This window comes from Scomber japonicus, chromosome 3, assembly GCF_027409825.1.
Source record: "Scomber japonicus isolate fScoJap1 chromosome 3, fScoJap1.pri, whole genome shotgun sequence".
In the NCBI taxonomy this organism is placed as follows: Eukaryota; Metazoa; Chordata; class Actinopteri; order Scombriformes; family Scombridae; genus Scomber; species Scomber japonicus.
Window position 1 is genome coordinate 32288988 of NC_070580.1, and position 20346 is coordinate 32309333.

At 39.2% G+C, this 20346-nt stretch overlaps 1 protein-coding gene across 1 annotated transcript in view; it reads right to left on the reverse strand.

The window, feature by feature from the left end:
- Window positions 1-6183: 6183 nt before the first annotated feature.
- Window positions 6184-20346, reverse strand: part of raly (RALY heterogeneous nuclear ribonucleoprotein) — a 45174-nt gene continuing 31011 nt past the window's right edge. The window contains exons 6-8 of the mRNA XM_053315609.1: window positions 11218-11337; window positions 7240-7415; window positions 6184-6228 (exon numbers count right to left, since the gene is read on the reverse strand). Of these exons, the coding sequence (XP_053171584.1) occupies window positions 6184-6228; window positions 7240-7415; window positions 11218-11337 (341 nt within the window). The remainder of the gene's footprint in view (window positions 6229-7239; window positions 7416-11217; window positions 11338-20346) is intronic.

A 20346-nucleotide genomic window follows, 5' to 3' on the forward strand; every position in this document is an offset into this window, starting at 1 on the left:
TACATTATTGGCAGATGCACTTTATTACATTATCAGTGGTTTCCAAATGGTTTTTAATACATTGGGAAATTATTACATTAGCAGATTCTACAGGTCACATGACCGCGAAGTAAACATGGAAGATAGAATACTTTTTTTTTGACATTTGCATGAGATGAGGCGGCAGACTCCTGGGAATGGACGACCATGGAGATGAACAGATGGTTGTTGGGTAAATGGCGTGCTGAGTGAAGAGAATCTGGAGCCGGACTCTTAAAGATGGGAAGCCTTTAAAAAAAAACTGCAGAATTTTTTTTGACGTGCAGCCAGGGGTTGGCAGGCTAGTGACGGACACCCACGGACATCTGACATCCCTTCCCTCTGTGTGTGTGTGTGTGTGTGTGTGTGTGTGTGTGTGTGTGTGTGTGTGTGTGTGTGTGCTGGTCACCACAGCATAAGGTTTGTGAAAGAGGAGCAGATGCAGATTGCCACCACATTCTTCCTTTTCAGATTCAATCAGTCCAGATGAAACTAGGAAATCCCCTGATATATGAAACCTAAGCATAGAAGCATTGTTGCAGTTTAACATAAGAAGGGCAGGAAACAGATGATTGCTCCGTTGCATCTCACAACTTCACTATAAACCACTATATCTGCTGGGAGGTTTGGTATCTTACAAAGAAATTGAAATTACCATTACACTGCTATTCTCCAAGTACTTCCAAATATCTGCTTTGGTCAATTATTTATGCTTTTATTTTTTTAACAGTATATTGTTCATATTAAATACAAGATACAAAATGATTAGTCCTTAAAGATGATATTTAGGGCCAGTAATCTGATATTTCTGCCAAGTTGTTTAAAAAGAAAAGAAAAAGAAAACCAAATGTAACTGTGACTGAAATTTTAATAGGTACTTTATTGTCCTGATACCCCTGCCTGATGTTGGGACACTATATTATGAATATAATGATACACATAGACACAAAAATGCAATGTATTTGACATAAATTCCTTAAAAAATGGACTTGAAACATTAAAATCAAAATCAAAATATGACATTTGATTTGATCACTTGACTTTTTGCTTCACATTAAAAAGCTTAATATGGCAATCACATGTTGTAGCATGGTTCTTCAGCCTTGAGATGCTATAAACATTAATAAAAGCTACTGTATGATGTCCTGTTTATTAAAGGCAGCAGGACCGCTGATGGATTAGACAGAACGGCTTCGACCACAGAGAAGAAAAGAATTTCACTACAAGGAGCAACATGAGCGATATTTGTTTTCATTTTGAGTCACATGATCAGGTTCACAGGCTGGACTCAAATTCACCTTTCTGGATAAAGCTGGGTGTCCTGTGTAGTCATGCAGCAGACAAGTTGCTTTATTTTTATTTTTCAGTTTTGTTCTAATTTCATGCCAAAGCAATTTGTCTTTGGAGATAATCTGATAACATCATGGTTCATAAACACTGAGAGATCATCTTTCACCAAGATATGTGTTGAACTTGCATTACAAGATCAAACATGAGCTTGGCAGGATCAATTATATAAATAAACATCCGTGCTTGAGTTATAGGGTCAGGGTGTGTTCACTCCATGAGTTTCCTGCTGATGTCAGGGGAGCTGATGATGCTTTGTCAGCTTTTAGATCCAGGTGTAAGACTTAAAACTGAAGAACAACAGTAGATTTGATGCCATTGATATCATTATCCAGGGTGGGATATAGGGTGCACATGTTTTTAATTGTTTTATTTATGTAGCTTAGAAGTAATTTAAACAGCGGTTTTCCATATTTTTTGAATTGTTCCCCAACAGCTCTCTTTTTTAAGGACCTGTGAACAGGCTCACATTAGACTGCAGACTCGGTTTAATTGCATTGAAAGAGAGAGGGTAAGATAAATATATTAAAAGTAGGAGCAAAGGGCATTAGAAAACAGCTCATATAAGATACACTGCATTCAAACAGGTGTTCAAATTACAAGGAAGCTAGATCCTGAAAGCAACAAATGTCAAATTCAGTCTTTATGAGAGCACTGATTCAAATCAAATGTGAATGGATTTGAGATCTCTTCTGCTGACACTTCTTTTATTTTCTCAACTGAGGCTTCTGCTGCCATCTCTTCACAATAAAGTGAGATTTAATTTGTGCTCCTCAAATCAATTTCAATGATCAATCCTGCAGGTGAGAGACTGAAAAGGAAATCAACAACCTGTGTTCACATCAAAATGTATAACAGCTACTTTCATCCACCTCACAAAATGTATTAGCTGCATGTGAGTGTACAGTATGTGCATTGTATTATATGTATGTATGTTTTATTTTCCTACATTTTTGCCCTCAGTCTGCATAAATGGCAAATTCCCTTCTATGTTTAAAGGGATAGTTCGGCTTTTTTGACAGGAAGTTGTATGACATCCTCACCATCAGTGTCGTGCATCACCGTGAAACAGCTGATGGAAAGGTGTGAAGCTGGTAACAGGCGGCAGCACGCAGTGATACGAAGGGAGGGAAAATAGCGCCAGGTGATTGTGAGGTCTGACTTTTTTACGGACGACAATTTTGAGATGCAAATGTATTTACTCTTTTGAACATATATTGTTTTTTGAAGCAAAGCGCTTTATCTTTGTGACCCCAGAAACTAGCTGGAACTACTTTCTCCAACACCAAAAGTGGGCCAGAACTCCGCTCACAGGACGCAGTGGGGGAAAAGCCACCGCTGATGCACGACACTGACGGTGAGGATATCATACAACTTCATGTCAAAAAACCTGAACTATCCCTTTAAAAGCAGCTCCAGTTTCTTGCACATTTCACCTGTTTCCCATTAATTCTGACTGTTTTTACATACTTTGACCAACATTTTTTTTTCTGGTTTCAGAATATTTACTTAAAAAACAACAAATTGAAGAATAAATATCATGGAAAATGACTTATTATTGATAAAAGATGATAAAGTGGCGGAAGCAGTAAAACAAATAGACAGAATGAAAGGGAATGTAATGAAGACAGGCTGTTTTAAAGTGTGTGACATTGTGGTATTGCATTGTAACTGATAAATGATGATGTTTTGAAATGAACTCTTACCAAAATCATCTGTGTCTCGGCTGCTTTGGAAAACATTTTGGCAAATGTGACTGATTTGGTTATTTGTTCATCCTTGAAGTCGACACTGATTTATGTCGCTGCTATAGTGATTACATTACCCATGAGCCTCACTGACCGTTATTATGGAAATGGACACCATGCAATCATCTGTATTTTGATATTTCATATTGAGTGTATTACAAAGCTGTTTTGTTTTTGAAAAATGGAAAACGAAATGAAATAAAATAAACTTTTTAAAAAATCAGAAATTCCTTCTCATAAGAAGACATCCCAAATCCTGATGCCCGCAAATGAGATCCAATCTCCCGGAATCTGGAGTGAGCGAGCAAGAGCGTGCACTAGAGAGTGACTGTGCGTGTGTGTGTGTTTGTATGACTATAAATGCAACATGTGTGACAGCAAAGCATCCTTATAGTTCTGTGTTGCTGCTTATTAGACCGATTGCACCCAATGTCAGGAAGGTCTCATATTATAAGTTACGTTACAACCCTTTCACAATAAAATAAGAATAAGCAATAAAGCAATGAAAAATGATTAATACTGTACATTGCTTTACAATTCTTACTTGAATTACTTTTAACCCTCCTGTTGTCCTCGAGTCAACAAAGGAAGGGAGGAAGAAGGAAGGAAGGATGGAGGAAAGGAAGGAAGACGGAAGGGAAGGAAGGGAGGAAGGAAGGAAAGGAGGAAGGAAAGAGGGAAAGAAGGAAGGGAGGAAAAAAGGTTGGAGGGAGGGAAGGAGAAAGGAAAAGAGGAAGGACAGAGGGAAGGGAGGAAGGACAGTAGGAAGGGAGGAAAGAGAGAGGAAGGAAAGAAGGAGGGAGAAGGGACAGATTGAAGAAAGGAAGTAAGGAAGGGGGGTGGAGGAAGGAAAGAAGGAAGGAAAGAAAAAGAAGGAGGAAAGAAGGAAGAGGAAGGAGGGAAAGAAGGAAAGAATGAGGGAGGAAGGAAGGAAGAGGAAGGAGGGAAGGAAGGAAAGAATGAGGGAGGAAGGAAGGAAAAGAGGAAGGAAGGAAAGGAGGTACAGTAGGAAGGAAGCACAGGAGGAAGGAAGAAAGGGGGATGGAGGAAGGAAGGAAAGAAAGAGAGAAGGAGGGATGGCAGAAGGACAGACAGAAGGAAGGAAGGAAGGAAAGAAGGAACAGTCAAAACAGACAGGGTCAATTTGACCTGGGAGGACGACACAAAGGTTAAAGCCAATGTTATATATATATCTATGTTTTATTTTCCTACATTTTTGCCCTCAGTCTGCACAAATAGCTAATATTCCCTTCTGTGTTTAAAAGCAGCTCCAGTTTCTTGCCCATTTCACCTGTTTCCCATGAACATACTTTGACCAATTTGTTTTTTTTCTTTTAGAATATTTACTTAAAAACAACAAATTGAAGTAGAAATATCATGGAAAATGACTTATGATTGCTAAAAGATGATAAAAGTGGCGGAAGCAGTAAAACAAATAGACAGAATGAAAGGGAATGTAATGAAGACAGGCTGTTTTAAAGTGTGTGACATTGTGGTATTGCATTGTAACTGATAAATGATGATGTTTTGAAATGAACTCTTACCAAAATCATCTGTGTCTCGGCTGCTTTGGAAAATATTTTGGCAAATGTGACTGATTTGGTTATTTGTTCATCCTTGAAGTCAAAGCTGATTTATGTCGATTTGCTGCTTCAAAGCCTCACAGAGAGTTGTGCTTCGACTCCATCATCAGGTCTAATGTTCTGAACAAACACATCTGGTAATGAGAGCAATCAGGCTTTTTCATAATGACTTCTAACCTGTTTGATATTTGCTTGAATATATGTGCAATGCTTTACTTGCATGAGCACCCGTTACACTTCGTTGACAAAGATAATATCTACCAACAGGAAGAAGTTTTAATGGGAGATTTCAAACTGCTCCGTCAGATCAGTCATAAAGAAACTTTCCTTATCCAACTTTGAACTCAGTAAACTTTACCATGCCTTCATGTTTTGGAGAAGTGTCTCCTTTCACACTGCATGAGGATATTTAAAATGGCAGCTGCGAAGAGTTTGCCTGTTTTATAGCTTTTTTTTGGACAGCTGAGAAGGTGGAAAACCAAACTGAGATGTGTCAACTTGTCAATCAGGACGTAGCCATGTCCTAATGCATACCCTGCTTTATCGTCAAATATAAAATCAGGGAGGCCAAAATGTCCCAAATGAACATCATACTGCATTGAAGAAGGCTTTAAACTAGCGATTGAGACCATAAACACATTTTGAAAACGTTTACTGAGGTTAGAAATCAAGTGAGAAGTTGGTGAATTCTCCATTTACTTGTATAGAGACGGTCACCCCCTGGTGGCCTTTTGATAGAATGCAGCTCTAAGTTACTTCCACGTTGGCCTCATTTCAGAAGACCAGAACTCCCCGCCTGGTTATGACTGGTAATTTCTTTTGGTCTGCTGTTTGTGTGCCCTGTGTTTTTCTTTTGATTTCCTTCTGACACGCAAATGAGGGTGTGCCATAACGAGACTACGATTGGTGGAAGAGGTTCATGCCCTGGCCTGTGACTGGCTGCAGCTGGGAGGAACCTGCTATAAAAGAGCCAAGATGGCGGTTTCCCCGTCCTCCTCCTCTCCCAACCGGCCACATTTCTGTTCTGTCTTGTTTTTGAAAGTAGATTTAGTTTTGATACTTTATTTTGAGTAGTAAGGACTGCTAGTTTTGTTAACCTTGTTTTCTCCTGTTTATTTAGTTAACGAGTTAAGTTCTTGTCATTTGTTTCTTAGAGCATGTTTCTTATTTTCTAGATAGGATCGTTTTGTTTATATCTATAAATGTATTTATTGATTTGTGTAAATAATTTTTTTTGGTACACAACCTAATTTTGATTGTGGCTACTTGGGAATTGGGGAAGATGGGGCCTATTGAAGTTATGCCCTAGGCATCCCTAGACTGGGGCATAACATATGTAACATGTAAGAGAGAGAGAGAGAGAGAGAGAGAGAGAGAGAGAGAGAGAGAGAGAGAGAGAGACTTGTCTTGTAGTTTAGTAATTTTTTGTGTGAATTTCTTCATCATATATGAGATACAACCAGATTTCTTAAAGGAATACTCACCTCTCATGGGTGAATAGAGTCCATCTCTGATGATAGGCGACTGTTGTCCTGAAAACAGAAACAGAAAAACAGACCTGAGTCAGTAACACACACAAGTATTTCAAGTATTCTGTGAAACTGGCTTCAGATTAAGATTCTGTAAAAGTTTAGCTCACATTACAGCAACAAGAGAAGGATGGAAATATAAATTTATAAGAAGAACCACCTTCAAGATTTGATGCTGTTTACTGCAAATCTCTAAAGAGTCAAACCAACTTTATCTGTCATCTGTAGTCAACATCTAAAATACCACAAGAGTTAAATACAGAGAGTAAGGGTTAGGGTCAAAATAGACTGTTTTAAGCTTTTTGGCCTGGTCTGAACAACATACTCTGTGTTATATACTCTGTTATATACTCATATCTGCTACAGATAATAAGTCATGGAGGATGAACAGTATTTCCCTCCCTGTGTAGCTGCTGATGGACTTAACCTCTGCAGGTTTTAAAGAGAAAGTAAACTCATCATCCACGAGAAAATGCTGGAAAATTGCTGCTGAGCCCAGATCTTAACAATAACTGCTAAAGGGCTGCAACCAAGTTATTTTCATTACCTACTAATCAGTTGATTTCTTTTTTCTGAACATTTTTCAATCAATAAAATGTCACAAAAATTCTCCAAAATGTGCCTCAGAATTTCCCAGAACAAATGTGTTTTCAAACAGTCCAAAACCCAATTATTATTTAAAAAAAAAGCAATAATTCAGAAATCATTGGGAAATATTGCTCAATAAATAATTTAAATTATTATCAGATTGTCGTCTTATCTTTTTCACTGAGACGTCCAAACATCCTCACGAAGCAGGAAGCTGTCAGACATCCTTCCAAGCCACAATTTGACATTCACGCCAAATTCATCACACTTTATTATTCTTACTTTACCTCACACACACACACACACACACACACACACACACACACACACACACACACACACACACACACACACACACACACACACACACACACACACACACACACACACACACACACCCAAACACACACACATGTAAATACACACCATGTGGTCGTCGTCCTGTGTGTGCTCTCCCTCCTCCTCTTCTTCTTCCTCCTCCTCTTCCTCTTCAGCCTCGCTGTTCTGTCTCTGCTCCTCCTCGTCCTCCAGGTCCGAGCTCGACTCCTCCTCCCCGTCCTGCCACGCCTCCTCGCTCTTACAGTTGTCCGACTTCCTCAGCTCTGCGCCAACACACAGACACAAGAACACCTAAATATTAGAACAATATGAAATGTGTAAATTGATAAAAACAGGTTGGAACTGGTTGAACTCTCCAAATTTAAGGAAAGAAACTTAGAGAAAACTTTTCATACAAAATAATCACCTCGATGACTTCATGTTTAGAATAAAACCAGCTGTGACAGGCTGCTGTGACAGGCTGCAGTGACTCCTGCGGTGCTTCTAATTCTTGGCAAAGCTGTTAGCGACGTTTAACCTGCTACAGTACCAGCCGGAGGAAGAACCTCGATGCCCAGCAGCTGCTGCTACAGATGAATTTTACTTTGTGTTGTCTGTTGAGACGTGAGCTGTGCAGGTTCTCTGCTCATTTTTGAGGTTATTGGAGTTAAAAGTTATATGTTGTCAAATTGATGTATCTGCATGTTTATGCCCTCACTATCTACCAGTCCTATCATATGTTTTATAATTTTTATTTTTATTTTTTATTTTGTATAGAGGATGTTACTGTTCTCTTCCGCTTATCCGGGGTCGGGTCGCCGGGGAAGCAGCCTAAGCATACCTCTATAGAGGATGTATCATGCACATTTGCAGGACTATACTAACATTCTGGGGATCTTTGCATCTTTGGATTTTTACCATATCTTATACTGGAACTTCATGCAGCCTCTCAGTTCAGTCTCTAGAAGCTGCATGTGAATGGAGGTAATAAATATAATAGTAGTCAGATTTCACTTCTTTTTGCCTTTTTTTACTCAAAATAAAACTTCTCAAATTCATCCGTACATGTTCAAGCCAGAAACTGATCAGAAATATGTGAATAATCAATAACATGTACAACCCATATACAACAATAAAGCAATAAAGGCTACCAACAAAGCACCATTTGTGGGTGTGTGTGAACGATCTGATGACATCACGAGCAGGAAGTCGAGATAACCATACAAAAACGAAGCATTCAGAACAAGCTGATGTCCTGGCTGTTTGTCTTGTAGGGAACGTTTACATACATACTTGGCACTGACTTTAACTGACTTGTTTATTCATGTTTTGTACTACACATTTTAGATTTCCACTAATGAATAATAATAAGCCTCCAACATGCCTCAGAAAGAAAAAAAAAGTCTCCAAAAATTTGGAGACCTCTGAATTGCCTCCATAAAGTTTCAGATGTGGGCAGCGGTTCAGAGGTCTGGAACAAGGCTGCGCACACACACACACACACACACACACACACACACACACACACACACTCAGAGTAACTCGGTCACAACTCAACACTGCTTTCTTTTCATCTGGAGAAAAAAAGATCTGTATCCATCCATCCACTGCCTTTTACAGTACCTATGGTTTTATATTTCATACACACAATACAGATTATAAAACATGCCTGTGATGCTTTATGGTAACCTGGTCTCTAGAGATGCAGCCCACAGGTCAACACACCCCTCTCAGAGATCTGAAGCCTTCTGTTCATCACAGCGGTCTGAACAGCAGCCCGATAGCAGATGGGAGAAATATTTCCTGGCCTCCCTCGGGTGCTCGGGTGCTCTGGTGCTCTTGTGCCTGCTGTTAACCCCTGTTTTTACTATAATTGTTCTTACTGTTAGAGCCACTAAAAACAACACGGACAGATGTCAGAGTGTTGATTGCCCATGAGTGTTTTGCTAACTCAGTAGAATTTGACCTTTTTAAAGTGTGATTTCAATTTTCACTTTTACTTTGGTATGTGCAGTGTGATCGTATCAAATAAGGCATCTGTTCTTCACTTGTTAAATTTCTTACTTGTAGATTCAAATAGCAGCTGGTCCAGATGTTAGTTAGTGATTAATGTGGTCATTATGGTCATCATCTATTTGTCGTTTCTGGTAGAAAGTATGATTGAAAGTGGCCAGTTGCTGCTTCTATTCATTTCAGTGAGAGTATCAGTAGTAGGTCCAAAGGAATGGGATGCGGATGCTGTAGATCTTTTCCCTTTTTTTCCCCTGCCTCTTCTGGACACATAGTTGGTTGCTATCTGGTTCTGTTTTTGCCTTTATCCTCCAGAGCCTCACACTTGGAGACAGTTCACTTCCAGTAAAAACCACAAAAACCACTTCCATGGTAAAAACCAAACTTTTGATTTGGCTAAACACTAAATGAATAAATCAGTGCATAAACAGAATGAAAGCAGGTGCTTCTATACAGGTCATGAGAGATCAACTGAATGGTATTAATAATTGAAGTGACCTCTGCAATATCTTCTTCCCAAGAAATACTTTAATAGATGAGGTGTAGTTTCATCTCCTGATACATTTCAAATTTTGACTGAATGTAACTCAGAGCACCTGCCAAGATATGAGGGTTTATCAATTGCTTGCGTGCAACAACAACAGAGCACTTCTCAAAACTGCTGGGATTCATCCAAAGTGCTGCAGCTCCCAAAAAAATGTCTCTTCCTCCCAGTGCAGCAGTTAGCTGAATTGCACTTAACAGCTCACCACCAAGTATGTTTTGGCCATTTTTGAAGTCAAAAGATTATCCAGATGTTTGGGTTAAAACGGGGTTAATTTTTTATTTTATTTTGCATATCACTTTTATTTCATAAGAACCTGAATGACTATATATTTCAATAGGCCTATTTCAAAATTATATATTTCAATATATATGTCAATTAGTTTAGTTAGTATCAGTAAGTTTGAACCTGTGCCATAATGAAGTACAATGTAATTTAATATGCTTTTTCATGGCTGTTGTAGCTTTATCAGTCTTACAGTATATCACACAGTGCTTCAACACCTGAATATTTTCACTTCAATATTTAGTTGGACTTTAGATGAATGAGGCAGCGGAGCACGAGACACTTGAGAGTGAACCTATCCTGCGTCATATTTATATGCATAATATACCGGTTTAACCCTCCTGTTGTCCTTGAGTCAAGGGAGGAAGGGAGGAAGAATGAAGGAAAGGTGGATGAAAGAAGGAAGGAGGGAGGGAGGAAGGAAAGGAAAGGAAAGGAAAGGAAGGAAGGAAGGTAGGAGGGAAGGAAAGAAGGAGGGAGGGAGGGAGGGAGGGAGGGAGGAAGGAAGGAAGGAAGGAAGGAAGGAAGGAAGGAAGGAAGGAAGGAAGGAAGAGGGGAGGGAAGGAGGGAGGGAAGAAGGAAGGAAGACAGGGGGATGGAGGAAGGAAAAAAGGAAGGAAAGAAGGAGTGAAGGGAAGAAGGAAGGAAGGAGGGAAGGAAAGGAGGGAGAGAGGAAGAAAGGAAGGGTAGAAGGAAGGAAGAAAGGGGGATGGAGGAAGGGAGGAAAGAGAGGAAGGAAAGAGAGGAAGGAAAGAAAGAGAGAAGGAGGCAGGAAGGAAGGACAGACAGAAGGAAGGGAGGAAAGAAGGAATCGTCAAAAACAGACGGGGTCATTTTGACCCGGGAGGACGACACAAAGGTTAAAGCTAACACAAACTTTAATGACATTGATCTTACAAAACTTGTAAAAAAAAAGAAAATAGCTGTCCAACTTGAACCTCATAACTGATTTTTGGTGCAAGGTAACTATTTTATAGCCTCTAGGATTACGTATCTTTGTGTAATATTGCTTTAAAATGGGCTCTAATCTATCCTTTCTGTACTTTTAAGTATGCATCATCAAACAGTTTGTGTGTTCTTCATACATCCGACTGTGATCATGTTTTTCTGATGGCTATGAGCATCAGAGGACATTGTTTACATGAGGTCCATCTTGTTCTCATTACACCCATTATAATTACCTAATGATGATTTGTGTGTGTGCCTGTGTGTGTGTGTGTGTGTGTGTGTGTGGGTGTGTGTCTCACCTGTGGTGGTAATGTGTGTGTCTTCTGTGATCTGCTCCAGTCTGCCCAGCAAAGCTTCGATGTTGGCTTTAATCTGAGTCAGCTCTGATTTGATCGCCTGAATCTCTGTACCTTTCACCGCTGGTAGAAAAGAGACAGACACAGAGAGAGAGAGAGAGAGAGAGAGAGAGATGTTACTGTTGTGATTAATGAGTCTGCTGAGAGCGATCAACACATTTACAATTTACATGTTCAGAAACTTACAAGCAAATAATTGTACTTGTTAAAAAATGTTGCGGTCCATAAATGATCCTACTCAGTGTCACACAGGGGGCTGAAGACGTGAGCTACATCCTGGAGCCATCACCAGATCATCAAAGGGGCCACATTGAGAACTAAAACAGTGCTTTACTGTCCAATGCATTTTGCTTTGATTTGAAGCAGGTTTAAGCATTTTAACCACTGGGACTCCAAATACCTGCATGCCTTCTGGAGCAGCCAGAGGACATGCATTGCAGACATAAGGATGGTATCCAGACTGCCTTCATGGTTTTCCTGTATCTGCATGAAGGGAGTTTGCTCACTTTTGAAGATCATGCAAACTCCTCTTCATAGAAATGTCTCAGTCGCCTGACTCAGGTGTGAATCAAGGACTTTCTAGCTGTGAGGCTAACCACTGAGCTAAATTAAGTGGAGTTTGGTAAAGTTCTCTACTCTATTGCATCTTGTTCTAAGTCTGTGTCCTTTACAAAAGCCCAATCTAAAATGCATACCTGTTGGCAAGTTTGGGGTTGTAGATAATCGTATTTGTTATGAGGGCTTGTTGAGTATATCAGCTAAAGTAAGGATCTTTGTGTTTTTCCACATATGTTGGAGCAATGGTTATTCTCCCCTTGCAATCAGGCCTTGTCCTTATGATAAAGGGATGAAAACCATCAAATAAAAAAAAAATAATAATACTTTACATAAAAAGGGATTAAGATGCTGTCAGTGCTGTCTGGTCTACAGTAAAGGACTTCAGTTTACATGGGCAGTGGAGACCCTGATGAGCCTTTTTCTCAACCAATGCTCAAACACTGTTTCTAAATATTTGTAGGTAAGGACGATTTTAATACTAACGCTATGAATGAATGACTGTTGGACTGTTAACTTGGCCATGATATGACCACCAGCTGCCTGAACGTTCCTGCAGGAAGGATTAGAGGACCAAAAATGGAAAACCTTCCCAGTTTTCTCGACCATTATAAGACTTCAGCACCTTTTTGCATTTTTTCACAGCACCTAAGCCAAATGTAGAAAACAGAGTTCTCTACTGTGTCCCATCCACTACTGGCATGACTTCTCATACTGATCTGAACAAAACCTGGTGATGAAAAAGAACAGTAAAAGTATTGATAAAGAAACAGACTGATAACTAATAAGAGTAGCAATGAGATAAGAGGTCAAATTCTAACTGTACCTGTACATACAGCTAGTGAGTAGCTAAACCGTTGCTATGGGTGGAGGAGCACCCATAGCAACGGTGCCAATACAAGCCTAATATAGGTTTTTTTTTGTTTTTTAAAGTATATTTTTTGGGGCTTTTTGCCTTTAATGGACAGACAAGTAGAGAGAGACAGGAAACTGGAGGCAGAGACACGCAGGATAGGACCGCTCGGTGTGGGATTCGAACCGGGGTCACCTGTAACGAGGACTATAGCTTCAACACATGGTGCTCTACCCACTGAGCTAAACACCGCCACCATAATATAGGTTTTATTAGATTCTTTTTTTAATGGAACACAGTGTGAAGTATTACTTCAGGTCTTAGGTCATTTGTTTTTTTTCTTGCTAATATCTGTCTCGACTGTGAAAAAATACCTGTTTTTTTTCAAATTTCCATTATCATGAAAATTGAAAAACCGAAATTCTGTGAAAATACATCCAAAATTTCTTAGGGGAGGTTTCCCCAAAGAAACTGGAAGAAAGGAAGATAGAAAAAAAAGAGAGGGAGAGACAGAGCTGATTGATGAAGGGAGGACTGATGGAGTGATGAGTACATTAGTGGCAGCAGAGAACAACTGGAGCCACGCAACACATCTGGTGGTTGTTTTTGTTTCACTACAATGAACTCACAATTACTCCCACATTTCACAAACTGTGTGTGTGTGTGTGTCTGTGTGTGTGTGTCTGTGTGTGTCTGTGTGTGTGTGTGTGTGTGGTTGTTGCTCAATATACATGCACCACCACTCCTCCTCCTCCTCTTCTCCTTTTCATCTCCTCTCTTGCCGCTTCTTCTACTTTCTCATTTTTGCTTTCTTTCCTTTCTCTTTCCCCTATATCTATATTCTGCTTCTGTTTTTCCACTCATTCCTTCTTCTTCTTCCTCCCTTCTTCCTAGTCTTATCCAGTGTTCCATCCTCTTCTCTCTTTCTTTCATCTTTATACATCTGTTTGCATCATGTCCTCATGTTCTTTGACTTTCTTTTTTACTTTTCTCCCTACCTGCCTACCTCTCTTGTTCTCACTCTATCTTCACCTCACCTGTCCTCCTCCTCCCTTTCTTGTCCCTGTCATCTTATTTATTTGTCGATTTTTTCCCCCCTCTCCCGCTGTGCTCTCTTTCTTTTCACAGCTTGACCCTTTCCGTCTTCTTGTCATCTCATCTCTTTGTATCCTCCCCTCTTTACTTTTTTTTTTTTCTTCCCCTGCTGCTGTTCCCGCGCCCTCTGCTCATCTCCACGTCTCTATTAGCTTTGTAAATAGAAATGTCTCTCTGCAGGAAACCATGTGAGTTCAAACCAAACCAGCTGAGAGGCATCTGGGTTTTGGTGGACAGTTGTAGACACACACATGCACACACACACACACACACACACACACACACACACACACACACACACATGCACACACACACACACACACACACACACACACACACACACACACAGGTTACTGGAGCGCACATTAAGAACCCAATGAGGAATTACAGCCATTCAAAACACATAAATAATAAAAAATCTTTAATAAAACTGAGCACATAGATGCCATAAAAATATCTTTTATCTTACAATAAAATCACAGTACTATTGGCTGAATGTATCAGTATCTAAAACCTGAAGGAAGTCTGCATTAATGCCTGCATTAAATGAGGATATGATGGGATTTGGGGGGATCGCACGCAGTGATAAAATATGTGATCCTGTCCTCTCATGACTTTGACACCACGGATGGCAGATGGGTGCTGTTTTGGTTTTTTAGATTTATTTATTTTTTCATTTTTTCAGAACATTTTCCCTTTTCACAAGTGTGTTTATCCAGAGTCTCATATATCTTATTACTCAGAGCCGTAGACCTTCATTGTTGTCCAAAAACTGTTTAACTGTAAATGATACTTAGAGTTCCTTAGGGACAAAAATGTCAGTGTAAAATTACTGCCATAAAAAATATTATAAATTAATATTGTTTTCTACTTCCAATGAATTATCTCATCAGTCCTGATAATAAATATCAAATTCTATTTTAACCCTGTAAATGCCAGTTTGTTTACATATAAGGCCATTTTTTAAGATGATAAAAACACTTATATTGAATTACATTCTACATAATAAATGCAAAGTGATTTTTTTTTTTTGGGGGGGGGTATCACAGTCCTACAAATAGGCTACTGATTACAGCTGATTACTTACTTTGTTTTTGTTTTTTAACTTTTAGGGTTTTGTAGATATTCTTATCTATCTATCTATCTATCTATCTATCTATCTATCTATCTATTTATCTATCTATCTATCTACCTATATATATATATCTATCTATCTATCTATCTGTCTATCTGTCTATCTATCTGTCTGTCTATCTTTGCAAAATTGTGCTACATATCACAACCTCTTGAATTTATACCAAAGTTATTTGAGAAATTGACAAAGTAGGACAAATTCAAGTGTGATATATCTTTGGAGATGTTTCTAAACACACTATTGTAACTTTTGTCTTCTGTCTGACCTCACTAGATTAGGTGTGAATTTTGCTTTAGTTCTTTATTGAAAACCGGGAAGTTAAAAGGATGAAAGTAAAAAGTGATGTAACTCAAACTGAAAGACAAGGTGGAGTACACCTGCATATGTCATCAGTCTACTACAGAGTTAACTCCATTCACTTTCAGTCTTTCAGTCTCTCAGTCTCTCTCTCAGTCTCTCTCTCTCTCTCTCTCATGTCAAATAAAGGAAAAAAAATGGCCTAAAATAAAATAAAAAGTCTTCCAAATCTTAATGAAAACTATATAAGTATTAGTTGTGAAACGCACTGAAAGCATCAAAAGTAAAATCACTCATTATGCAAAATGCCCCCTCTCGATGTTTTAGTTATTCCACCCAGATATGTAAAAAAAAAAAAAAAAAAAAAAAACTTTTCATGTTTCACTGCTTTACAACATGGACTCAATTGTTCCAGTTGACACTGATCAACAGAAAATATCAAAGTGAAACCAGATCTCTTACAAATAGATATTATAAATCAATAACAAATATAAAATACTTGTAAAATATAGATCTGAAGAGAAACTACAGTATAGCTGCTATGAAATAAAAGTAGCAGTAGCAGAGTAAAGTATAAACTACAATATTTCCCTTTGCAATGTAGCGGAGTGGAAATACAAGAACTGAACTTGAGTAAATGAACTTTTTTTGCGTTCCTCCGCTGCTTGCATGTCTGAACAGTTGGAGGAACCCGACGCAGACGCAGACGCGGAACAAACATGTCAACACCACACAGACGAGCCAGATGCTGAACTTCCTGCTGCGAGGCGACAGACAGACAGCTACTGCTCTATGGGATGAACATCAAGCCAAACTGGCCGACACGCTCATTTGAAGTGAGTTTGCATGAGAGCTTCCTCACTGGTGCACCCATGTGAACAAAGTACAGCTTTCGGTTTATAAAACAGATGCTTTTTGTTTTCAATGTTGGGACATTTTTGTTTGAGTGATTCCCGAAAGATTATCCTCTTCCACGCATCGTATAACCGTGTCAGCTGATTGTTTTTATAAACAACGTGGTTAGATTATTACATGGTGTCAAAAAGACGTTTGACTCAATAAACACATCATTTCTGAAATTACACAAACACACACACACACACACACACACACACACACACACACACACACACACACACACACACACACTCAAATCTATTTGTTCTCTTTGTTATGACTTGCATATGATAACCTTCCTCAAAATTTGACTATTTTAAGCCTCTGATATGAGAATAATACAGAATCAAAGACTAATTAAAACAATAAAACCATACTGAATGAATGAAAACACAATCAATAAAAGCAAAGTAGAGAAGAAGAAACAAATAAAAGAAAACAACAAAACAATGTGGATTTAAAAAGGTGGGTCTTTAGAAGAGATTTGACATTTCCTATTGCTGTGCTATCAGTCCCTGAGCGCTGTCCAAATGAAATCTGCAGTGGTAATTCAATAATTAATGAATTGTTGGTTGAATACTTATTAGGTATGGTCTTGGAAACTCAAAATCTAACCTAAAATATGTTGGAGGAACACTTCAAAAACAGTGCAAGAGCCATGAAGAAAACAAATGATGTGAATCCATTTGAATTCTTTTTTTTACAGCCTATCAAAACCAGGCGGGGAGTACCTATCCTCTGAAAAGAAGCCAATGCGGAAGTAACTTAGAGCTGCATTCTATCAAAAGGCCACCAGGGGGCGACCGTTTTGTGTTCAAAAAGACTTCCGTCTCTATACAAGTCAATGGAGAATTCACCAACTTCTCACTTGATTTCTAACCTCAGTAAACGTTTTCAAAATGTGTTTATGGTCTCAATCGCTAGTTTAAAGCCTTCTTCAATGCAGTATGATGTTCATTTGGGACATTTTGGCCTCCCTGATTTTATATTTGACGATAAAGCAGGCTACGTGGCTACGTTGTGATTGACAGGGTGATTGACCAATGTCCTTGAGATCCAGCCCTCGCAACCAATCGCAGCCTCCCCGCTCCGCCGTTAGTCCCGCCCATACTTCCGCCCATGGCCCCGCCTCATGCCCATATAAGTAGAATCCGTGTTCTTTTTTTCCCAGCATGCACCTGAAATTCTCAAGATGGCGCTACCTAAATTCAAAACTATTGGCTTCCGAGCAGCAGTTCACAAACCAATGGGTGACGTCACGGATGTTACGTCCATTTCTTATATACAGTCTATGTTAAATACATGCAAGCCATCAAAACTTAATTTCTATCTTGCAAAACCTTTTTTATTAGATTTCAAGCTTTCAAGCTTTCAAACACTGAGTTCCAATCTTTTGAAACATTTTTTTTTCTTTTGGTTTTGAAACATGTATTTCCATCCTGTACTGCTCTAACCTCCAACCCGCAGACAATCAAGTGAATTTTCATTTTGATTGTTGAATGATTGTACTCCCTATTGTTCACTTTTATGGTGATTTGAAGACAGCAATGCAGCAACGTAGTGGTTTGACTCGGGCTTACAACCCATCACATTCATAAAAAACTACAGCAAGATAATTATGAAGTGATAATCTGGCTGTTTCAGGATTTAGCACATCATGCACTTCACAATTATAACAGCGTTGGAGTTTCAGTTAAAACACATTTAGGTCTATGCCAGGGGTGTCAAACATGCGGCCTGTGGGCCAGAACTGGCCCGCTGAGGGGTCCACTTTTCTCCCTGTCTTATTTTCCTTCCTTCCTTCCTTCCTTCCTTCCTTCCTTCCTTCCTTCCTTCCTTCCTTCCTTCCTTTCCTTCCTTCTTCCTCCTTTCCTTCCTACTTTCCTTCCATCTTCCTTCCTTCCTCCCTCCTTTCCTTCCTTCCTTCCTTCCTTCCTCCCTCCCTCCTTTCCTTCCTTTCCTTTCCTCCTTCCTCCTTCCCTCCCTCCCTTCCTTCCTTCCTTGACTCAAGGACAACAGGAGGGTTAAGAATTTATAGACCAGCAAATTGAGTTCAGACTCTCTCTCTCTCTGTGTGTGTGTGCGTGTGCGTGTGTGTGTGTGTGTGTGTGTGTGTGTGTGTGTGTGTGCGTGTGTGTGTGTGTCTGTGTGTGTGTGTGTGTGTGTGACATGCTGTGATATACCAGGAGCTCATTCAAGTGATGGTTTTATTTAAAAGTGCACCATACTCCCCTAACAGCTTGAAAAGAAAAGCACTGATATAAACATGAACAGATGACGGCTATAGTATGGAGGATGTCTCATGAGGTTAGTACAATGGAAGAAATGTGAGTCCTGAATGTGTCTTTGAGTCGACTTAATGACGCATATAATACCCATAAGCAATATCTCACTTCTGGCCCACAAGAGGAGGACTTAACTGTTAATGTTTGACAACTTAATCTGCAGCTGCTTGGCCGTCTCTGACAGGATCAATATGTATAGAGTCAACAAATTCAACTAATATGGAAGGCTTTGCATTTGATAGCCATACATTTGTATAGAGTTCAGTGTACTGTATGACTTTATCTGAACTGCGTCTTGAGGGATCTAATAAACTGACTTATTGGTCTTGGCAGTTCCTTTAAGCTGCTGTAGAAGCCTCTCACAATGAATCAATAAAATAAATCTGAATTTCACTTTTTTCTTTCTTTCTTTCGAAGCATAACCATCTCAAATTATTGTGTGTATCCAGAACCAGCGTCTATAATATGTAACATACAGTTTGGCAGCTTGTGTTTTAAGGCCTTTTCACAACTACCTTGTTTGGTCGGGACTTTTGAGCTTTTCAGTTCGATTCAAACCAAAATTTAAATGAGTTAACAGGTGAGAAGTTTCTCACCTGCAAACTAAAAACATTCATTCAGCTTTTGTCGGATGAATTACAGGAAGTTCCAGCAGGATATCATCATGGAGACATATTAAAAATTAACTGCACATGGAGAGAGAAGGAGACCAAGTTTTTAATTGAAATATGGTCTGATGATGTTATAAAAAGTTGACTGGAAAGAAAATGAATAAAAATGCTGACACTCCAAATATTTTTTGGGGGGAGTGATACAGATGGGATATGAGAGGTCAGGGCAATGGCACCTGAAGATAAAGAAACTGTATTATATATATAGTATGATATATATATAGTATAATATTATAATATAGTGACAATATGAGTTTGTTGTTCTCCAAATATTCAAATGGTGACAAAAGGCTTAGTTGACAATATGACTATGTCACACACTTGTCTACAAACCAATCAATATCAAGTACAGAGGGATGGAGCTCATGGAATCACCATGTGAAACTAATCCGAACCAGATCAAATGAACACATTGTAACACAAATATGAGCCTTGGTTCAGACTGTGAGGAGCAATAAGGCCCTTAGATGGATTGTAGTCAGAAGTTGGCCAATTCAGCTAATTTAAAGATTGGTCCTACTTGTTTGTGCAGCACATACTGTAGATGCTCTTGTAGTGTAATGGTAGCCTAAATAATTGAGAAAATGAAGAATCAATTTACTATAACTAACTTATTTCTTCTTAAAAGGGCTTTTTAAATGAGTAGCAGTGTGAATGACCTGAAATGTACAGTAATAGTTTGTCATCCTCTAGTCCAACTGATTTGTGTCTTTCTAGCTTGAGACTAATTTATTACTGCATACATTCTGTTCATACGGAAAGTGAAGCAAATTTCAGTTGGACATCCTTTTTTGTGCCTTACCAAATTATTATGATATCCCAACAAGGAACAATAGAAGATAACAAACGTCTTTCTATATTGGGTGGCAGTGGCTCAGAGAGTAGAGCAGTTTAATCACAGCCATTCAATAAGCTAAACTTCTTCCCCGGAGTTGTCTGTGCTTTCTGGTCTCACAGGTAATCTGGGCCTGTAGACGTCCGGATGACAGATTCCAGTCCCAGACCTTCTAGCTTCATTGTTGATTTTCATTGTGCTTCTCTCCTCTATCCTTCCTCTCCTTCCTCTCTCTCTCCTTACTCTCCTCTCCTTCCTCTCTCTCCTCTCAACCCCAACCGGTCGAGGCAGATGTTCTCCCACTCTGAGTCTGGTTCTGAGGTTACTTCCTGTTAAAAGGGAGTTTTTCTTGCCACTGTTGCTCATGTGGGAATGTTGGGTCTCTTTAAAGTTAAAACCTGAAGAGTTCGGTTTAGAACCTGCTCTATGTGTGAAGTGCCTTGAGATAA